Source organism: Leucoraja erinacea, chromosome 13 (assembly GCF_028641065.1).
Source record: "Leucoraja erinacea ecotype New England chromosome 13, Leri_hhj_1, whole genome shotgun sequence".
In the NCBI taxonomy this organism is placed as follows: Eukaryota; Metazoa; Chordata; class Chondrichthyes; order Rajiformes; family Rajidae; genus Leucoraja; species Leucoraja erinaceus.
Window position 1 is genome coordinate 29,815,988 of NC_073389.1, and position 23,555 is coordinate 29,839,542.

Genomic DNA, 23,555 nt, shown 5'->3' on the forward strand with positions numbered 1-23,555 from the left:
GTAATTTATTTTCATTTGTATTTTCTTTTTTTTGTTTACTATATCTCAGGTTTACACAAACTTGTGTGTTTTTTCTATTTAAAAAAATTGGGCATTGTACTTGCAAAGATTGTATTTACAGAGGGTTGAGTGACAAAACTCCAAGATTGCTTTTGATATAACTTTAAATTTTGACCTAGTTTATGAAATACTTCTGTCGTCTTTTTGTTCCATTCCATTGAGCATAATATTTTTCACAAGGAGCACAGCAGTTAATATTGTACATTCATTAAAAAGGGGCTGTTTGAATTGACTGCAGGGATTTTTTGAAGATCAGAATATGAGTAAGTGGCCCTATCATCATCTATTAGAGGGCAAAGTAGAAACAGTAGATGGCTATGTTCTGCTAAAGAGCAATTTTGAAAGTAATCTTTTGGGAGGAATCTAACTGAGACACAGTAATGATCAATCTTATGGAACAACTTGAAGCTTTTGCAGAATTATTGAATTTGTAGACATTTTCAATGATCGTACAGAATCTCCACATCAGGACCCCCATCCCCACATTCCTTAATATCCAGAAATGTTTAAATCTCTGTTTAGAATTATTGATCCTGCACAGTGATCTGGGACTGTGAATTACAAATATTTACTACATTTGCAGGGAAGAAATAATTTTCACCGTGGTCTTAAATATCGCAACGTATTCTGAGACTCCGACTCAAACTTGCCGACTCCTCAGCCAAGGGAATCATTGGCATCTCTGCATCCAAGCTGAAGAGTCCTGTGTCAAAATTGTATGTTTAATTGCAGGTACACAAAAATGCTGGAGAAACTCAGCAGGTACAGCAGTATCTATGGAGTGAAGGAGCTATCTCCTTCGCTCCATAGATTCTGCTGCACCCGCTGAGTTTCTCCAGCATTTTTGTGTACCTTCGATTTTCCAGCATCTGCAGTTCCTTCTTAAACACATGTTTAATTGACATCTCATTATTCCAAATCTGAGCGAATACTGGCTAAAAATAATTCTAAGGACAGATAATTTGCTTTACATGGTTTGTGGTTTACTGTGCTAAAATTGCAAGTAATTTCTCTGAGGAGTAGATGTGGAAACATTATCAATAATGTTGATAGATTAAATTCTAGAGTTGGTTATTTATGAAATTAGGAAGCTTGAGATAAAAAAGGAAAATATATAGGTAATAAATATTAAGCGACCAGTTCTATAAATGTGTGGCTTACAAATAACGTTCAGCGTCCATCATCCAGCAAATTTCTGTTTTGATGCCATGTGGCGGCAACAAGAGCAGGTTTGAACAAGTGTCTAGCTATTACTGATGTTATTTATGTTTTAAGATTTGCTGCTTTGGTGTTCATCCGTTGGCCATTTCATCTTCTAGTTCCTGTATCTATTGAAATCTGATTGAGTGTAGGATGAACGTACCTTTAACAGCAGTTTGTGTGCACAACTTGGATGTCATTTTCTCTCGACAGTCTAAGCCACATTGATACAGTGATGTGGATTTAGTTTAGTTCCATCTAATTTTTGCATTTTTTAAAAAATCAGACTCTTTTCTGTCAGATTTTGCACATTTGAATTATTCCTTACCTTGTTATTTGTCACTTGAATTATTAAAAATCATCTTGCATTGGATCCATTTTGAGGTTTGAACATCAAATTAGAATTATTCCTGCTACAGGCCTCTGAAATGAGTGCAGCCTACATGATTATGTGTAAAGACCTGTTTCCTTTGTGTGTAGAACGAATACTTTTACATTTTATCACAATATGCATCAAAATACAACATGCATCAATTAAAGAAAAAATATTCTAAAATTGATTGGCCATGAGCCTGCAGATAATTGCATTGTCAACTGGGGCAGCTTAGCTGCTGCCCTGTCCGCAGGGGAGAAGGACTACCATGGCATTGGAAGCTGGGATGTATGCAAAGATATCACGATAACACGATAACAGTGATATAATAGAAGTGTTGCCTTGCTACATTTCCCACAACATTAATGCGAAGCAGCAGTGGAGGACATCTATACATTACCTAGCCAGGCCGATCCCTGCAACTTCAACCCAGTGCCGCCGCCTGGACAATGGGCATTTATGGTCAAGTTAAGACTTCACATGTTTAACAACGTTGAACTTGAAGGATATAACATGTCACTGGTAACATGGCGACATTTGTGGCACAGCTTCAATGTGATCTACTATTCTTACACTGTTCTACTTAAATATGCTTGTGCCTATGTATAGTAAGATTTTTACTGAACTGTGTACAAAAAATGAATTTTACTGCAGCTAGGTACATGTGACAATCAAGTATTATTGAATCATTGGTGCGGAAGTTAAGATAAATGAGATGGATAGAAAGATTGACCTACTTTCTCAAAATATTGGCCATTAATTCAATTAAATGTTGTAACTTGGAGATATGGGTAGTTCTACCATGGTTGCTATCTTTTGTCCATCTTAGTTTCGTTTGTGATGGCAGTAATCTGAGTTGCCATGGGTGACGGTACTCCCATGTTGCTGAATCGAACATTCCACGATATTGACCTAGGGGCAATAAATGGAATAACAATCATCAAATATCAAAGTCAAGAAAGAACGTGACTTAAAGATAGATGCTTTCATTTCCACAGTGGTACTTGACTAGCAACATAGCTGATTATTGGGATCATTGGAGGGAACATAGCTGATGTTAATTTTTTATAGTTCCAAGGAGTCTATCTAAATCAAATTCTCCGTTGAATGTACCTCTAATTTCAGTGACCAGCATCCAACAAATTTCTGCTTTGATGGCATGTATCGTTGGCAAGAGCAGTTTTAATGAATATCTAGCTTTAACTGAGCACTTAAATTCTATCAAGGCTTGTTCCTTTGGTGTTCATCCACTGGTCATTTCATCTTATAGTTTCCTTACCTATTGAAACTTAGCTGCAGGATGAATGAACTATCAACAGCAGCTCTGGAAACATTACCTGTGAATGATAGAATGCCTAATCTTAGTGATAACAATGGATGAAAGTTTGGTTAAGGAACCAGAAACTGAAGTGAAAGATTATTTATTGGACTTAAGGAACATGTACAGTGGAATTCAGCAGGTGACGGTGGAATGATCTTGGCAATGCCACTTTAAGGGCCTGTTTACTTTCACCAACTAAATCACGACCCTTTTTACTCGTAGACATTTTTCATCGTCCTAGAAAAACCCACTGACCTACTTAATGCCTCGAGTACCTACAACTAGCATCACGACCTACCTACAACCTCGTGACGACCATGCTGCGAGTATGAGTCAAGGGCAAACTCGGCAGAGGTCGTGAAAGTGGGCAGGCCCTTTACCATGCTCTTTCCATGTCCCTTGTCTTCCTTGTGCTTTAAATGTCTGTCATTCCATGCCTTGGATGTTTCCAATAACTATCCAATATCCAACTACATGTTGCTCTTTAGTTTAGTTTAGAGATACAGCGTTGAAACAGGCCCTTCGGCCCACCGGGTCCGCACCACCCAGCAATCCCCGCACATTAACATTATCCTACACCCATTAGGGACAATTTTTACATTTTACCAAGCCAATTAACCTACAAACCTGTATGTCTTTGGAATGTGGGAGGAAACCAAAAATCTCAGAGAAAACCCATGCAGGTCACAGGGAGAATGTACAGACAGCACCCGTAGTTGGGATCGAACCCAGGTCTCCGGCGCTGCATTCGCTGTAAGGAAACAACTCGACCGCTGCGCCATGTTGCTCTCTGGAGTGGCAAATTCCAAAGGTTCACTGCCCTCTGGGAAAAGGACTTGCTCAACTTTGTCTTAAATAGATAGGCAAGCCCTTATTCTGAGATTATCCTTCCTAGTTCTAGGGTATCACCATACCAGGGGAAACATCCTCTCAGCATCCACCCTGTCAGTCCCGTTCAGAATCTTATAGGCTTTGTTAAGATCACCTCCCATTCATATAACCAATGTGTTTCTCCAGCAGGCTCATTTTTTTTCATATGTCAATGCCTTCATACTAGGAATCAACCCACTGAATATTGTTTGCACTGCCTTTTTTACATACAGATATATCAAAACTGTATGTAATTTTCCTGGTGTATTTTATCCAGCACCCTTGAGCTTTGCATCAAACCTTCCATTCTTTTACAATCTGTACTCCTTGCAACGAAGGTTAACATTATGTTACATTCTGAATACAATTTGAGTCAGGATCAAAGACGTCACCTATCCATTTTCTCCAAAGATGCTGCCTGATCTGCTGAGTTGCTCCAGCATTTTGTGTCTATCTTCAACATTTGATTAGCCTTGCAAATTATTTGTTTTACCTACAAATTTATTTGATGGACACTTTGAACAAAAACATTTTGTATTTGCACTACATTTCAGGGATAATTTCTTTAGCACACCCACCACCTTGCTGCCCACTCATGTATAGGCACAAATAGTCTGGAGAAAATGTGGTAGTTCCATTGTGAAAAGAGGTTGCTTAATGATCTGGTAGAGCTAGTTAAAATAATAAATAGATAAAGTAAAAACACAAAGTGCTAAAATAACAGTGCATCAGGCAGCATCTCTGGAAGATATTGATGGCTGGCATTTTGGGTTGGGTCCCTTCTTCCGACTAATTGTAGTAGAGGGAACAAAGTTGGAAATGAGGTGGGGCAGGGAAACACCTGGTAAATAATAGGTGGACACAGATTAGGGGGGTTTGGTTGGCAGATGGGTGGACAAAAGCTAGAGATGAAAAGGAAACTGCTTGAAGTCTGCGATGCATGGACTTCACCAGTGTCTTTTCTGGTGATACGCTGCCAGGTCTGTACCCTCCCCCCTCCCACCCAGTTAAAGCGCACACATTGGCAATAATGGATCACGTTCCTCCCCCACCTCCTGCCGTGGTCCGTCATAGCGATGGTTTACTGTATTTTCCACTAACTTGTGAATGCTTCCATGACGGGTAACAGCACCATTTCATGTTATTCCAGGTGGAATGCTTTCAATAGTTGTGTGAACTTTGTTCAATTCATTAAGAGATGTAGCTACAAAGGATTATATGCCCTATATTTGTATTCCACTACTCTGCCAAAGGTTCTTCTTGCGAATAGTTGATAAGCTTTATTGCAGAACTGATACCTTGTGAGACAATTTTCTCGGCTTGCAGTATCTTACACAAACGGACTCATTTTATTTTCCTGATATTTTCTGAACTTGAATATTCTTACTGCCTCCTACCTCAGTACATAGTGCAGCATAGATTTACTTTATCAGCTGCTGCCAACAGGAATCAACGCAAAGATTTCTTCTCCACCCGCTTCCTGAATCCTAAACACAATCGCAGTAAAACTTTATTAGCCAAGTATGTTTTGCAACATACGAGGAATTTCATTTGCGAAGTTAGTCGTACAAATAAAAAGCAACAGATCACACAAAACACATTTTAACATAAACATCCACCACAGCGACTCCACATTCCTCACTGTGATAGAAGGCGAAAAAAAGTTCAATCTCTTCCCTTAGCTCTCCCGCGGTCGGGGGCCTCGAGCCCTCCGTTGACGGGACGATCTTGACTTCCGTAGCCAGCGTCATTTTGGGCCCTCCGCGGTGGGCAAGCTCCGGAGCGCTGTGGCCGCCGACACACAACATCGCGGAGCGTCGCTGGATTTTGAGCCGCGAGGCCAGGGGTAGAGTTGCCGGGGTTGGAGCTCCAACCGGCGCCGCCCGCGGCCGGACGGAGCCCCCAGCTCCGCGGCTCCAAATCCAGCGACGCTCCGCGAATGTTGGAAGAAGGCGGCCACAACGCTCCGGAGCTTGCCGCACGGCGACCCGGTAAGGCATTACCCGCCCCCCGCTGGTATCCCAGCGCTGCGACGCCGCCGACTCCCGACATTCTCGGAGCTGGGACGTCCGGCCGCGGGCCGCGCTGGATTTGGAGCGCCTCGCAGCCAGGGGTAGAGTTGCCGGGGTCGGAGCTACAACCGGCGCCGCCCGCGGCCGGACGGAGCCCCCAGCTCCGCGAGGTTGGGAGTCGCCGACCAGGTAGGTAGGGGACTAAGAATTAAAGTTTCCCCCTTCACCCCTACACCACCACCACCACATAAAATCCCTCCAAACTAACTGACTAACATTTATGCAATGATTCTCCCGGTCTCCGGGGAGGAGGCAGCTGCTCCAGACTTTTCAAGCCGCCCGCGCTACCTACCTAATCTACGCTAAAAATCTTCCATTCTGAAATCCGAAAATGTCCGAAATCCGACAAGTGTCTGGTCCCAAGGCTTTCGGATAAAAGGTTGTGCACCTGTACCAGTCACATTTGTGGGATGCAGTCGGAAACCGAATCACCCAGAAGAAACAAATGCAAACACCACATAGATAGCACTAAAGTTAAGTAGCTTGAATTGTAAGGCAGTACGATCTTGGATTCTGGTTCTGATTTGGGAAGTATTTACTTGTCTATGAGCAGTGGGTTCTGCATTTATAATTGAGACACAGGAGTCTGTAAATGCAGGAATGTGAAACAAAACTTAAAATGTTTCTAAACTCATGGCATCAAGCAGCATCTTTGGAGGCAAAGGGATGGTCAACATTTTACCCGAGACCCTGGGTCAAGACAGAGTGTGCAGGGGCGATAAACAGCATAAGGAAGAGGGTGGTGGGCAGATGGAGCCACGTGGGGGAGAGGAGAATGGGAAGGGTGAATCAAAGGAGAAGAAACCCAGTTAGGTAGGTACATGGGCGATGGACGCATGGAACTAGTGAGGGACGATGATGGCAGAAAGGTTGGTGTTGGAACAGGAAGTGGAGTTGGAATGATATGCAACTCTCAAGTCAAGATGGCCGTCGCAGAGAGTGTGGAAGTACTCTGCCAAATGTGGTTGAAGGAACTGCAGATGCTAGTTTATACCGAAGATAGACAGAATATGCTGGAGTAATTCAGTGGGACAGGCAGCATCTCTGGAGAGAAAGAAACATAGAGACATAGAAATTAGGTGCAGGAGTAGGCCATTCGGCCCTTCGAGCCTGCACCGCCATTCAATATGATCATGGCTGATCATCCAACTCGGTATCCCGTACCTGCCTTCTCTCCATACCCTCTGATCCCCTTAGCCACAAGGGCCACATCTAACTCCCTCTTAAATATAGCCAATGAACTGGCCTCAACTACCCTCTGTGGCAGAGAGTTCCAGAGATTCACCACTCTCTGTGTGAAAAAAGTTCTTCTCATCTCGGTTTTAAAGGATTTCCCCTTTATCCTTAAGCTGTGACCCCTTGTCCTGGACTTCCCTAACATCGGGAACAATCTTCCTGCATCTAGCCTGTCCAACCCCTTAAGAATTTTGTAAGTTTCTATAAGATCCCCTCTCAATCTTCTAAATTCTAGAGAGTATAAACCAAGTCTATCCAGTCTTTCTTCATAAGACAGTCCTGACATCCCAGGAATCAGTCTGGTGAACCGTCTCTGCACTCCCTCTATGGCAATAATGTCCTTCCTCAGATTTGGAGACCAAAACTGTACGCAATACTCCAGGTGTGGTCTCACCAAGACCCTGTACAACTGCAGTAGAACCTCTCTGCTCCTATACTCAAATCCTTTTGCAATGAAAGCTATAAGAATGGGTGATGTTTCAGGTCGAGACCCTTTTCAGACTCTGACTCCAGAGTTTCAGGTCTTGACAGCTGAAGGCATGGCCATCTGTGGTGAAGAGATTAAAATTGGGAACTAAGGAGGACAGAATTGGAAACACTTGGAGAAATCCTTTGAAGGTTTTAGGGTTTGAAGAAATTAAAGCTGAGGAGTGAATAAGAAGAGCTTTTCTAATCAGTAAGCATGTGTAGTGATTTAGACCAAATTAGGATGGGTATACGAGTGTTGAATAGTTTCCAATTTATGTTATTCATTGATAACTACTTTCTCCATTTAATGTTATAACTGTATAATATAAACTAATGATTGGGCCGGAAACCTCAAAGTCATCTGTGTGAAGCTTTGTCATAAACATTTTGGAAATTAGATTATACAGTCTCATTATCCACCATTCGGGTTTGTTCCAAAAATTCTAATCACTGATGTGTGACAGTGCCACATTAAATTCTTGGCTATCTGATAAACCTGAACTTGAGCGAATGCTCATTTTGGCCATACAAAATTTTTGCAGGGACACAAGGAACTGCAAATGCTGGAATTTTTAACAAAACACAAAGTGCTGGAGTGACTCAGGAGGTCAGGCAGATTTGTGGAGGGTATGAACAGATGATTTTTCATGTCAGGATCCTTTCCCAGCCTTGGAAAGGTTTTGTATCCGGGAAATGAAATGGCATGACTTTTAAACAATGCAGTCACTTCTTTCTCCGGTGCCATAATTATAGATAGTTATCAGTAATGTGTATGTGTACCTTTCCATACTATTCCACTATTTTTATATTGAACTGTCAGTTTGCATTGTGATGAGGGTTCAGATTTTAGAGTGGTGCCGTAAGGTTTTGTTTAACAATGCTTTGGCAGATTAGCACTTAAGAGGTTGTGCCTTTCTTAGGAGATTTCCTGATGCTTTTAAATCATTGATGTAGAGCTCCTTTCTAATCCGTCTGATCCCTTTAACCTACTGAAAAGGTAAACTCAAAAGTTTGCTCGATGTAGCATGGAGCAACTGAGATTATACTAAAATATTCATTTTACCAGCTCAAACAGTCATTTGCAGTATTCAGTTCAGAAAGGATTCCATCTTAGCTACGCAAGTATGCGTTTACACTTAGTTTTCAGTGTGTGGGCGTAATAAAGCAGTGAAATAACATTTTGGGAGCAGGCTATTCTGTGAAAACAACTAGTTTTCATTAGCAAATTATGGATGCAGAAGACCCGGTGGGCTGCAGCCTGTAAGGGGAAGCCACCGAACCGGCCCCTGCTCATCCCCCGAACACCAGAGAGAAGGGTACCGGCGACGATGGATGCGAGGAGCAAGGCTGGTAGGTCTGGTCTTCTGTGCCCTCAAGGTCGGCTGCTGGAAGCACTCCCGGAACACAAAGGTGGATGGGTGAAGAAAGGGACATTGGTTCGCTGGTTGATTCAGACGTCTAGTAAAGCTGACGGCTCGTCTGGATCAGGCAGGTCTCTTAAGACCTAGAGCGCAGACTGGACTTTGAAAAACATGGCGCCTCTTGCATGTGGCCCCATTGGACTATTTCTGTACACTTTGCAAATCAAGGATTGTGCTTAGATATGGCAATACTTTACTGAACTGTATGCAAGAAACAAATTTCACTGTGTTTGCACATGACAATAAAGCACCATTGAAACAAACTAAGATTGTTTGCTGCACGCGAGGATGCTAAAGAGGATAAGAGCCCATGGTATTAGAGGGAAGATATTCGCAGGGATAGAAGCTTGGCTGAATGGCAGAAGGCAAAGAGTGGGAATAAAGGGGGCTTTCTCTGGTTGGCTGCCATTGACCAGTGGTGTTCCACAGGGGTCAATGCTGGTGTCGCTACTCTTTATGTTGTATATCAACGATTTGAAGGTCAAGCTTGCGGATGATATGAAGATAGGTGAAGGGGCAGGTAGTGTAGATAAAGCAGGGACTCTGCAGAAAGATTTGGACAAGTTGGGAGAGTGGGCAAATAAGTGGAAGATGGAATACAGTGTGGAGTCATGCATTTTGGTAATAGGAATAAAAGCATAGACTATTTTCTAAATGGGGAGAGCATTCAGAAATCGGAAGTGCTAAGTTGACTTGGGTATGCTGGTGCAGGATTCCCAAAAGTTAATATACAAGTTGAATCAGTATTAAAGAAGGATGTAATGCTGAGGCTTTATAAGACACTGGTCAGTGCATTTTGAGGATTGTGAGTAGTTTTGTGCCTCATATGTTAGGAAGGATATGCTGGCATTGGAGAGGGTCCAGAGGAGGTTTTTGCAAATGATCCCAGGAAAGATTGGGTTAACGTATGATGAGCGCTTGATGGCACTGGGTCTGTTCTCACTGGAGTTTAGAAGGAAGAGGGGGAACCTCATTGAAACTTACGGATTAGTGAAAGGCCTGGATAGAGTGGATATGGAGATATTGTTTCCATTAGTGGGAGAGTCTAGGACCAGAGGGCATAGCCTCAGAATAAAAAGGACGTACCTTTAGTAAGATAAGGAGAAATGTCTTTAGTCAGAGGGTGGTGAATCTGTGGAGATTCATTACCACAGATGGCTGTGGAAGCTGTTATTGGGTGTTTTTAAGGTGGAGATTGACAGATTCTTGATTAGTAAGGGTGTCTGGGGTTATGGGGAGAGGGGCAGGAAAATGAGGCTAAGAGGGAAGGATAGATCAGCCGTGATTGAATGGCGGAATAGACTTGATAGGCCAAATGGCCTATTTCTGCTCCTATGACTTATACGTTCATTGCTATTGGTGAGATCAGGGAGGTACGGAAGCTTTTTTTGGGGGAAAGGGAATTAAATTATTCAGCCTGGTTTTGCTCACAGTATGTGGGATGATATGACTAGTTTGAATTAGATTTTGCTAAATTCTTCTGGCAACAAATAAACAGTTCCAATGATCCAAGGTTGGCTGTGGGACTAAACAAAATAGATTTTTTTTTTAAATCTTACTGCTCTATGGCAATCTGTTAAACCATGCCAAAAGAACAAGAGGATTAATTGAAATTAAGGCTTGTCTGTGCAATCCTTAACCAAATATCCATTTTAGCTCAATTTAATTCAATTTATTCCATCTTAAAAAGTGCCAAGAGATGATGAGCTATTTTGTAAAACTTCAATAATACATATGCTGGGGGGCTATATGTCATAGGAAGGAGATTAAAGCAGATTTATAAGAACAGTTTGATGAAATACCAATATAATACAATATATGTCTGAAGAACGGTCTCAACCCGAAACGTCGTCCATTCCTTCTCTCCGGAGATGCTGCCTGAGTTGCTCCAGCATTTTATGTATACCAATATAAAATGTATCTTCTTGCATGAAGCTACACAGATTATAATTTTGACCATGCAACAGCCTGAAATACCACAAATGAAGTCACCTGTGAGTTTGAAAAATCTGTGTGATGCTCTTCCTCCCCAGCATATTTGCAACTTTTAACATGGTTGACTTCCACCATGTTCCTTTACAGGCATATCAAATGCAACAACCACAATAAATATGCAATAAATGATCAGTTATTCTAGGTAGACCATGATAGTGCAAAGACCAAAGTACGTAGAACAACTTTGGTAATGCCAAGTCCATACTGGTCGCGTGCTGATTGAGTCAATCCGATAACTGAACTTGTCCTACACATGCCTTCCTCATCTAGATTCTGCCTTGCAGGAACAGGTGGACGATACAGAATGTAATTTGGTCTCACCTCTCTTAAACCCATCTATTACTACTGTAGTGTAAAGCTGCATATTCAGTATTAAATCTTATATGAGCTGCAGTTGTTTCAAATAATCACTGGGAAAGGCAAAGCTATTTTTTTCCAACCGTATCACAGATTCCATCCCTTTCTTGAACATTGCCTCGCTTTGAGCCAGATTTCTCAATTTCATTGATCCTCAGCTGATCTTGTGGCTCAATATTCTGCTTATGACAAAGTATGTATTTCCACAAGCAAGGCCAAGCCCATCATCACTCTCTCCTTTGCTTAGACTTTCATTCATGCCTCTGAAAACTGTTCCAGTGGGTAGAATTATACACAATCTTACAGAACTGTAAACAGTAGCTGTTCTAAAGCAGTGACGCTCATATTTGATTCCCCATCAAGGTCCCCTGACTTCCCAGTCTTTGCAATCATTGTTCGTTTCCAGTTTTCTTGCCTCTAACATAGAATTCTTGTCCAGGTAGTTAGAAGCTGATATAAATTGTAGCTTCTTGCATGAAGCTACACAGATTATAATTTTGACCATGCAACAGCCTGAAATATCACAAATGAAGTCACCTGTGAGTTTGAAAAGTCTGTGTGATGCTCTTCCTCCCCTCTAGGGCAGAGGGGAAAAAATTACCGAAAGGCCTGTTTCCGCGCTGTATCTGCAAACTAAACTAGTGTGTGAATGTGGGATCGCTGGTCGGCACGGAATCAATGGGCCGAAGGGCCTGTTTCCACGCTTAATTTCTAAAGTCTCATGTTTTACACACCTCTGCTAGGATATTTTTACCGTGTACCCTATTACTGCTATCATAATTTTGCACGCATTAATTTGGTCTCTCTTCAGCCCCAGGGAAAACCAGTCCAGCCTTTCCAGTCTGTCCTCATAACTGAAACACTTGTCCCTGGCAACTGGTGGATTCCCTGATGAATCTCCTCTGTACCCTCTCCAGGGAAGTCACATCTTTCTGTAGTGTGGTCACCAGAATGCATACAATACTGCAGCTGTCCTTACCTTTCACCCTTTAGAGAAAGAACAGAATGGCTCTGAACTCTTGCTATTTCACATTTAGCTCACTCCCACTTGCTGCAGGTAGACTTACCTAGTAAAGTAACTGTTTGAGAACACCACCTCATAATCTACTTCGGCAACCTACAGCCCAATATGAACACTGAATTCTCCAATTTTAAGTTATGCCTCCCTACCCCACCTCTCGATCGTCTTTCCTCCTAGCCCTCCCGGCCCACCTCGACCCAGCATGCACACATTTCTCTGACTACTACCACCCCACTCTCTCTGCTCCTTTCCACTCCTCCAGTGTTCATCTCCCACCCCTCTCATCTCCGACTTCATTTCCCATTATATCTCCTTTCCTCATCCACCCATATCCGTCTCTACAATGTTATATTCCACTCTTTCCTTGCCTGACACCCTTTTATCTCCTTTCCATCTCTAGCTTTTGCTAGTTATTGCACCCATCTACCAATCAAACCGCCTCGCCTGCAGCCACCCTATGTCAAACCTTTATGTCTGGCTTTGTCAACTTGCCAAGCTTTTTTCCAGCTTCCCCTCTTCCAGTCAGCCAGATGAAGGATACTGCCCTGAAATGTCGTGTTTGTGTTTTTATCTCCATATATAAGAAATTTGTTTCCAGGCTTCTAGGGTTTTTCTTGCTGTTTCTACCTTCTATATTCTGGAGACTTACTGCATTCAGTGTCTCTTGTGTCTTCATTGTTAAAGCTTTAGGATTTCAACCACAAGTGAAACACTGTCATCCTTAGACATCGGCAATTGATTTACATCATGTGTGTATTGCTGGAATGGCCGGCTTTTATTGCTCATGTGTGTGCTCTTGAGAAAGTGGAGGTAAGCTATCTTCCTACTCCACTGCAATGGTGAAGGCACTGCTCTGTAACAGTATAATGATTTAAACCCAGCAGTAAGTCAGGATATGTGACCTGGGAGGGGAACTTGCAGAGGCTGTCTCCTTCCTTTCAGCTGATGCACTAATATTAGGCACCACTTTGCTGAACATTTTAAAGTAAGTTAGATATTTTGGTTTAATGCGAAATAAAAAGAGGATTCTAATTAAAATCCAATTTAATTTATGTTTTTTTCCACCCTTAATTGTAGGCAATTGATTGCCTCTAATAACTAGAGGGACTAACAAGGAAATTAACATGAATTCTGTGGAGCTAGCTCTAATTGTTTAAAAAGATTACTTCACACTTTTCCAAGTCTCCCACACAATGCATGTGTACAGTTACAGTAAAAAATCCATCCGCAATGCTTCCAGATTATTTCCCATTTATCAGACTGCAGGAAACTGGCTGCCTCACAGTATGTCGCATGTCCACTAAAGGTTCTGTTTAAATCAGGATGTGCCATGCCAGAGGCAAACTATTGTGTCTGTCTACTTTGAAGTTTTCATGAAAACAGGACTGTGCGGCTTTTTGATTATTATGGTGGCAGAATTTTAAATGTCAAAAATTGCAGTTAGTTTTGGAGGAATAATATGTATCTTGTAACAGTACCAAAAGCAAAATGATGTGTGAAACAGAGAATTAATGTATGGATGAGTTTTCATCAGCACTAGAGAATGTTAGCAACCAAACATGCTTTAGGTTGCAAGTAAGGGCTTATAGAGGAAGCTGGGAGAAGAAAACGAAGGTAATGTCTGTGATGAGGTGGAGACTAAGCAACAGAATGTCGCATGTGGTGGTAGTGGTGCGGTGGAGAGAAGATGGTGCTATGAGTTGGGGTTGATCTGTCTGGAGCATACGTAAGTAGGAATTCAATGAAAACAGCAGAAATAAAACTGCTGTAACAGTTGTTGCTGGAACTGAAATAAGAGAATACTGGAAATCAGCATGTTAGGAAACATTTGTGGAGAGTAGTGATGCAGATATTACAGACTAATGACCTTCCATCACGACCAACCAGTTCTGAAACAAGCTGTAAAGACCAAATGATCTGGACTGTTGTGTTTAAGAAGGAACTGCGGATGCTGCAAAATCGAAGGTACACAAAAATGCTGGAGAAACTCAGTGGGTGCAGCAGCATCTATGGAGTGAAGGAAATAGGCAATGTTTCGGGCCGAAACCCTTCTTCAGACCAAATGATCTGGACTGTTGAATAGAATCAGGAATTGGAAAATATGGAATTGGGTCCTTTGGCCCACCATCAAGTACCTATGTTTACTGCAAGTTGAAATTCTCCGGTCCAGCATTGTGTCATACAATTCTAGTGGTCCAGCACATTTGAATCTGTATTTCAGATCTATACTGAATAACTATTTCTTATCAAAACATGCCAAGATCTAAAATTAACTAAGAGGCATTTTCATGTGAGCAGATATCACAGAGCTGGAGAATGTAATAGGAGTTTTTACAGGAACTAGGGTGATGGATAGATTGAGGAACTGGTCACCTGAAATGGATATTGATTACTAACGTATCCCTGAGATAGAAAGAAGATAGTCAAGAAAAGGAAAGCAAGAGTGAAAGATGGGCCAGGTGAAAGTGAGACTGAGCTAGAAATTGGAAGCAAACGGGATGAAGGCTTTCAGGTCTGTATGAGACCAAGAGATTCACCTATATTTGGACAAGGTGAGGGAGGAAACTTTAGTAGAACTAAATCCCACAGAGACATGCAAAACTGGACGTGCAGGAAATGAATAGAATTAACAGGAAGTTCATTGTGAGAAGGAGTTCAATCAGCCAAAAGAGGGTGTTGATGATGAAGTCTGGTGTAGTTAGAGAAGGATTAGACATCCGTAAATGAAAATAAGTTAACTAGATCTTGCAAAGTGGCAGAGGGTGTGAGCGGAGTTATGGGTGTAAGTTTGAAGAAACCAGTTACAGGAAGATAGAATAGTCAAGCTAATTATAAAGAAATTTTGTGTTGCAAGAAATGATGGGCCTTCCAGGATAGCCCTATTTGTGGTTAGCAAGAATATGTAGGTTGTCCCTGTTGAGGGACTATGAGGCTGAAGGTTGTTCAGATTAAATTAGATCAATGACTGTCTTGGAGGTGATAGAATGGTGTGCGCTGTTGGTGTATTGACGGACTTTGGATACATCATGGCAAAATAATAGACAACACTAACTTTGTTCTAAATGGTGCATTTTGTTTCCTTGGCAGATCTGTCGAAGAATAGACTGAATGAAGTTCCGCTGGAAGTATGCCACTTTATCTCCCTGGAGACATTGAACCTGTATCACAACTGCATCAAAGTCATTCCTGATACAGTCATCAATCTGCAGGCATTGATGAATTTAAACTTGAGGTGAGCCTAATGATCAGACTGTATTTGAACAATCTGTGGTGTGAGCACACATTCACATTCAGAATCACAATCATACAGTATTCCGCCTGTTGTACCTGTTAATCCTATTTACCCGCATTAAGTCTATACCTTGGGATTCAAGTATTTGTCCAGTTGCTTCTTAAATGCCACAAGACTATCAGCCTCCACCACCACTTCAGACAGCACATTCCATATTGCAAACACTCCTTCCCCCTCCGAATCCTAAATCTCCTACCTCTCTCTTTGAACCTATGCCTTCTTATCTTATATGAATTAAGTTGGGGATTATTAGGATGGATAGTAAAAATCCATTTCCCATGGTGAGAAAAAGGTTATTTCTATCTACACTACCTACTCCTATTGTAATATTCTATACTTTCAACGTCCTGTGTCTGGGGGAAAAAAAAGACCAGTTTGATCAGTCTCTCTTTATTATCGTAATGCTTTCAATTCAGGCAACATCCTGGTGAATCTCCTTAACACCTTGTCATAGAGTTGTGCAACACAGAAGCAAACTCTTTGACCCAACCGCTCGATGCCAACCAAGATTACCGGAGCTAATCCCATTTGCCTGCGTTTGGATAATATCCCTCTTTCCAATCCATGTAACTGAGCGTCTTTTAAACATTGTAATCGTTCCTGCCTCTGAGTTCCTTTGGTAGTTCATTCCATATACCGACCGCCCTCTGTGTGAAAAGGTTACCTCGGATCCCATTTAAATATTTTTCTCATCCTAAACCTCTGCCCTCTAGTTTTAGACACTCTTACCCTGGGGGACAGAACCATCCACCATTATCTATGCCCCTTGTGATTTTATAAAACAATGCCATTTCGGCCTTCCTATGGTGTCGCAATTAGAACAGCGCATAGTTCTCCTGTTCTAACCAGTGTTTTATAAACCTGCAACATACCATGACACAATACTAGTCATTCACTGTTGGAGCTGATGTAATCAATTTTTACTTAAAAATTAGTTCTCATTTCCATGGGAGTTGATGAGGTCAGGAGGGGACATGGTTGAGGTAGATACAATTATGAGGTATATATGCCATGGAATATATAAATTAAACTGCAGAAAATCTTTTCCCTTATGAGAGGTGAATAAATGAGGGAACATAGATTTAGGGCAAAGGGTAAACGATTTAGAGAGGATCTCGGGGGGGGGCGGGGTTTATTAAGTTAGGATTAATATAGGTGGGTGCCTTTTGACGGCGTGAGGTGGGTGGCCAAATGGCTTGTTTCCTTTGATGAATTGCTATATATTTTATTACTAGAACCATTCTGTACCAATCCCCTTTTACTCCCAATATTATTATCTTCAGTTAAGTTGATTGGAGAAAATTAGTTGGTGACAGACCTGTTTCATTGTGATGAATATGGCTTTATAACCACAAAATGCCTTGTGTAAAAACTGAAAATAAAAAAAGTTATTGACTTTCTGCAAATAAAATGTAAAATTCTCGTGGCTTCAGTTATGGAATTGTTCTAACCAGTTATCTTTCCAAATTGTTGGGTGAAATTGACGGTAATGCTGAGTGAATCATTGTGTCCCTAAAGTCACCTCTGTGTGAATCAAGTATGTGGAATTTCACATAAAAGCATTCCCACTTCCAAGCTGGTCCATTCTGGAAATTTGAGTTATGTCAGCTGAATGGCCTATTTCTTGAGCAACAATACAGAGATTTCTCGGAAGGACTGGAACTTTACTAAAGCTCATTCAGGAAAACTTTGAGACATGCGAATGCAGATACTGGAATCTGGAGCAACAGACAATCTGCTGGGAGAACTCAGTTGGTTGAGCAGCATCTGTTGGGGGAGGGTGGGGAGAAAGGGATTGTCAACATTTTAAGTCACAACCCTTAATCAGGACTCCTTCAGCAGATTGTTTGTTGGTTCAGGAAAAATTTGAATAGCTCAATAACCCCGTACAAAGGACCAAATATTTGTTACAATGTGACTGCTTGAATGGCTTCAACAACATCTTTGCAGCTAAATGTTTTCTACTCCTTCCTGTTATGGTGTATTTAACTTGATAATTTGATGGCAAAAAACGGGGAGCATTCAGGCTTTAAATTTAATGGCCTAAATGCAATCCACGGGGAAGAGAATTGATTATGGTGCACTAGCACTTAATGATGGCACAAGCTGTGAGTGCCCATGTTGAGTAGGCTCCCTGCTGCACGTGTACAATGACTGCCGGAGGTTTTATTAAAGCTATTTGTGAACCAGTTTGTTAACTAAGGGGCACAGGAACATTATGGCTAGGTTACTGGGCCAGTATCCAGGAGTCTGGAGGAGGCCTATTTCCACCATAGACATTATGGGAATTCAAATTCCAGTTACTAAATTAATCTCATATGAAACACTTGTATCGGTTCTGATGACCATAGAATGGCTGGATCGTCATGAATATTCATCGCTTCTGGGCAGTCCTCAGGGTAGAGGTTGACTTGCTTTCACTCCAGTTTGTGTATTTTAATGAGGCTTATATGGGAATGCCAGACTCTTCCATCGTGATCGGAAACTTGTTAGTTAGGGGGACAGACAGGAGATTTGGTGACAGCAACAAGACTTCAGGATGATGTGTGCCGAACTGGTGTCAGGGTCAAGGATGTCTACGAGCGGTTGCAGAACATTCTCAAGGGGGAGGGCGAGCAGCCAGAAGTTGTGCAGATTGGCATAATAACATGGGTAGGAAAAGGGATGAGGTCCTGCAAATTGAATATAAAGTGTTAGGCAGAAGATTAATAAGAAGGACCCTGGGGGTAGTCAAGTCCCAATTATTCCCAGTGTCACATGCTAGTGAAGGTAGGAATAGGAAAATAGGACAGATGAATGTGTGGCTCAAGGATTGGTGCAGGGAGCAGGGTTTGAGATTTTTACACCGTTGGGTCACTTCTGGGCCAGCGATGACGTACTGGAGGAACAGGTTGCATCTGATCTGGAGGGGGATCAATATGCTTCCAGGGAGGTTCACTCGTGCTGCTCAGGAGGATTTAAACTAGAGAGGTGAGGGGTGCTTCAGAGAAGTAGATCAAAAACAAGGAGGAGTGATGGGAAGGTAGAGGTTAGGATAGTAAGTCTCAAAGGAAGGACAGGCAGGGAAAGTTGAAGTTACGTGATTATGTTGATGAGCTAAAGAGCATTTATTTTGATGCAAGAAGTATTGTGGAGAAAGCATGAATGAATGAATAAGTTTATTGACCAAGTATTCACATACAATGAATTTGCCTTGGTGCTCTGCCCGCAAATGACAACGACATACAGTGACAGTTAGGAATGACACATAAAACATTAAACATTAATAATAAAACATTATTGATTAAACATGTGAATCAAATAAAATACCAGAGCAAAAGGAGACTACAGATTTTTGGTTATTGAGTAGAGCTACTACTCGTTGAAAAAGCTGTTTTTATGTCTGGCTGTGGCAGCTTTGACAGTCCGGAGTCGCCTTCCAGAGGGAAATGATTCAAAGAGTTTGTGGCCAGGGTGAGAGGGGTCAGAGATGATCTTACCCGCTCGCTTCCTGGCCCTTGCAGTGTATAGTTCCTCAATGGAGGGAAGGTTGCAGTCAATAACCATCTCAGCTGATCTGACGATTTGCTGCAGCCTCCAGGTGTCGTGCTTGGTGGCTGAGCCAAACCAGACCACGATGGAGAAGGTGAGGATAGACTCTACGATGACCGTATAGAATTTGACCATCATTGCCTGTGGCAGATTGTGCGTCCTCAGCTGCCGCAGGAAGTACATCCTCTGTTGTGCCTTTTTGACTGTGGAATCGATGGTAGTCCCCCATTTAAGGTCCTTGGAGATGATGGTGGTTCCCAGGAACTTAAAAGATTCCACAGATGTGTGTTGTTGATGGTGAGTGGGGTGAGGAGAGGGGGAGCTCGCCTCAAGTCTACTATCAATTCCACTGTCATAAGAGCATTGAGCTCCAGGCCGCCAGCTGTGTCACTTAGAGCCTGGATCAGTGCTTGGGACTATGATGTTGTAGCCATTGCAGAAATGTGGTTGCAAGAGGAACACGATTGGCAGCTCAATATTCTGGGGTTTCGATGTTTCAAATATGATCAAGAGGGCAGCATAAGAGGTAGAGGAGTTGTGATACCAATTGGGGAGATTGTCACTGAGGTACCCAGAGAGAAGATACTGTAGGATGCGTCCGCTGAGGTGATTTGCATAGAGCTTAAAAGTAAGAAAGGTGCATTGAGACATCCACAAACAGCTATTTTGCCGCAAATCACTGTGCAGTTTAATTGCATGTGATGGCTGCCAACTGTCTCTTTCCTTCTGTGCTATGTCCATGAGAATTAGTTGCAGGTTAGAACTGGATATGAGTTAAAACATTCATTTTTTCAGTTGTATGAGAGTAAAGGCAAAGTGTGCTACAGATTCAAGTTACATGAGACATGTAAAAGTTCCATCCTGGGCAGTGAAATGGATTCCTCAAATAAAACTCAAATTGTTTCATCTTTAAATAGTTCTATATTGTGCATTGTGTTTAAGCCTTTGGCTGCAACTTAAGACGGTTCTAATCTGACGTGAAATGATGGCCTACGAATAAAAGAGAAAAGGCAAGATATTTAACACGTGGATTTATTTTTGGAACTGGTTGTACAGTTTTAACAGAAGGCGATAATTCCATTGAAAGCATATCTATTAAACGACTGAGGCTAAATTAAGATTTGTAATAAGATTGTTTGCAATAAGATTGTTTGCAATGTGATTATTTATTTGTTTATTTATTTATTAATAATTATTAAGGTGGTTATTAAAACAATAATTGCATTTCAAGTAAAAGCTATTCTGAAATGTAGTCACTGTATTGATTCAAATGATATGCCCTATCTCTTCCAGTCGAAATCAACTTTCTACATTGCCATTGTGCATCTGTGCCCTTCCTCTTAAAGTGTTGGTAGTCAGTAACAATAAGCTGGTGTCGCTTCCAGAAGATATTGGACAGTTGAAGTGTTTAATGGAACTGGTATGTATTACTTTATTGTAAAGTGCATTTAATAAATTTAGTCCATCTAACTATATTCTTTTGAGCTTCCCAGCATCCGTTCTTATATTTGGTGTCAATTTTAATCATGTAAGCCAAAATGCAATAATTAGCACACTGGAGGTAAATTTCTTATGAGAATAAAATGTCATTGTCAACATTCTTAGTAATAGATCCACATTGATTATAAACGTGAACAGACTGATTTAAAGTGTTTCAAATATTTCAAGCACTTGGTACCCCCAGGACAACATTTCCATTTGGATAAATGCAGGTATTTTTCTTGAAAGTTTGGCAAATAGTATTGTGTTACATTTTTCCCTTTCGCTGATTGAGAATCCAAAAGATTATACTGAAAAACACGTATTAAGGGGAGAGTGCAAATAAGATGAAAGATGCTCCATAAATTTGAGTTCCTAAGAAAGACATGGAGGAAACTGGAATGGATCTTGATTTCAATGCACAATGTAAGTTGGAGAGAATTATCAGTAAAAGATCATCAGCCTGTCCCTCTGAGTTACTCCAGCTTTTTGTGTCTATCTTCAGTTTAAACCAGCATATGCAGTTCCATCTTACATATTTTAGGTAGGTCTTCATTCCCATTCTAAGCAGTTAGCAGTTTTCAACTTGGACATACCTGAACTTCATGGAAAGAGGAATAAAAATTACTTATAGTTAAAAGGGGAGCTGGGGTCCTTGGAGGTAGCTTCAGCAATTAATTATATAAAATATAGTGTTTGTTGCATTTTCCACAATCTCAATGTAGTGTAACGTGCAGTTAATAAATACCTTTTGAACGCAGACATTGCCACAATGAAGAAGATTACAAATGTATATTTTTGCTCAGCAAAGCCCCATGAAGAGCTAAGAAATACAGATTTGGTTAACCTATTTAAGGAATCAGCATGGACAGATCCCCTCTACTGTGCTGAGATGTCAGCTTTGATTTTGAGCTAAGGTCTCTGATGTAGGACTTGAACCCAGAATCTGAGAACTTGAATGATTGACCCAAGCCTGTATGATGAGTTTAAAGTAGGAGAAAACAATGAAACAGAAATGTAGGAACTTTTGTGTAGATTTTACCAAAATGTTGTACTTGCATACAGGTCAACTCATCATCTTTCATGTTTGTGTATTATGATAACCACAATATATTGTGAATCAAGTTTGTGGTCCAAGCAAACCAATGTTTCGTGACAGTCACATTCCATCCCAATGATCTGAATTTCAAAACTTTGCTAGGAGTTGAAATGGAATGCTAAATACCATGTCATTCAAAGAAAGAATGTGATATGTGATTTGGTATGTCAGTATTCATTTCAGCAGAAGAGATATCTGTACACATTTTCTTGCCACCACTGTGCTGATCGCAAATTGTGCTGCTCTTGTTTCTTGGGGTAAGATGGAAGCTGAAAAATGAAGAGAAAAAAATCAACAATGTGTAGGTTTAGGTTTGCAATCTCAACACCACATCCATGTTTGCCCTCCATTTTCAGTTCAAGGCAAAGGCTAGATTTTGTTTAAGGAAAAGGGTGGAGCAAGAGTGATATACGGGGAGGACATTTGGGATGTAGTGAGTCATGGGAAACTTGAATAGGATATGGTGCAGTCTAGTTACACAACTAGAGAATATATACAGTAATTCCCGGCAATGAAGACGCACCCCCATTATGAGTTGCTAACTTTTGGAAAAAGGCTGGCGGGACAGAATCGGTGGGGGGTGGAGGATGACGGCAATTGGAGAGATGGTGGGGAAAAACGGGAGCACACCAGGAGAAGTTGAATCAGTTGTGATCTTATTGAATGACAATACTAGTTCAAGGGATCAATTGAGGTTACTCGCGCTGACACAGGAGTAAGCTCCACCGCCCCCTGTCCTGTTATCCATCGCCCGCTGACCCGCTCCGCTCCGCTCTATGAACTTTGCTCTTGAGCTGGTCCCCTCACTGTCCGGTCTCCGAGCCAGGTCAAAAATAGGGATAACGAGAATTTCGAAACTAATCGCTATTGTTTTTGTGCGCGTCTGTTGTCAAGGCAGCAGCATTCTTATTCTCTCTGTTATTCTCACTTGACCAACAACCGCCACACACCTCCAAAGCGTGTCCCCATGCAAATTTCCATTGAAACACATGGACCGGGCATTGAATGCCATGCAGTGTCACCCAGCGCAGCAAGTGAGGCCATGTCCTGCTCCCGGCGGTAGTCGGAATTTAAGGATTTGCGGTGAGCGGCTGACATGAGTGAGGCCAGCGAGCGGCAGGAGAGAGGTGTTCAGACGGAGAGCACTGCCAGAGGTGAGCGGGGAACTGAGGCCAGTTGGCCGTGATGTCCGGATCCCAATGCACAGCGCTTTGTGTTTCGGAGATGGGTAATGTTATTGATTTGTAATTAGTTGACAGAGACTTAATTTATTAATTCGGAATATCCAGTGGAATGGGATAAATGTAATATTAAAATGACATGCAAGGTGTTTATTGTCATGTGTCCCAGATAGGACAATGAATTTTTTGCTTGCTGCAGCACAACAGAATATTACAGAACATAAATACAGAACTGATCAGTGTGCCCATGTAGCATTGACCATATATATACACACATAAATAAACAGATAAAGTGCAATAGGCTGTTATAGTTCAGAGTTTGTTTGATGGTGAGTTTAATAGCCTGGTGGCTGTGGGGAAGAAGCTGTTCCTGAACCTGGATGTACCAGATTTCAGGCTCCTGTACCTTCTACCTGATGGCAGCGGAGAGATGAGTGTGTGGCCAGGATGCTGGCAGCCTTTTTGAGGCAGCAACTACAATAGATCCCTTCGATAGTGGGGAGGTCAGAGCCGATGTTGGACTGGGCAGTGGTCACAACTTTCTGCATTATTTTCGCTCCTGGACACTCAAGTTGCCGA

General features: G+C 41.7%; 1 protein-coding gene across 5 annotated transcripts in view; it reads left to right on the forward strand.

The window, feature by feature from the left end:
* Positions 1-23,555, forward strand: part of lrch1 (leucine-rich repeats and calponin homology (CH) domain containing 1) — a 169,322-nt gene that overhangs the window by 43,252 nt on the left and 102,515 nt on the right. For all 5 annotated transcript variants that reach the window (XR_008724438.1, XR_008724437.1, XR_008724439.1 and 2 more), the window contains exons 2-3: positions 15,482-15,626; positions 20,511-20,637. Coding sequence is in view for 2 of the 5 variants with exons in the window: in XM_055644768.1 (XP_055500743.1) it covers positions 15,482-15,626; positions 20,511-20,637 (272 nt within the window). In the remaining 3 variants the exon portion in view is untranslated. The remainder of the gene's footprint in view (positions 1-15,481; positions 15,627-20,510; positions 20,638-23,555) is intronic.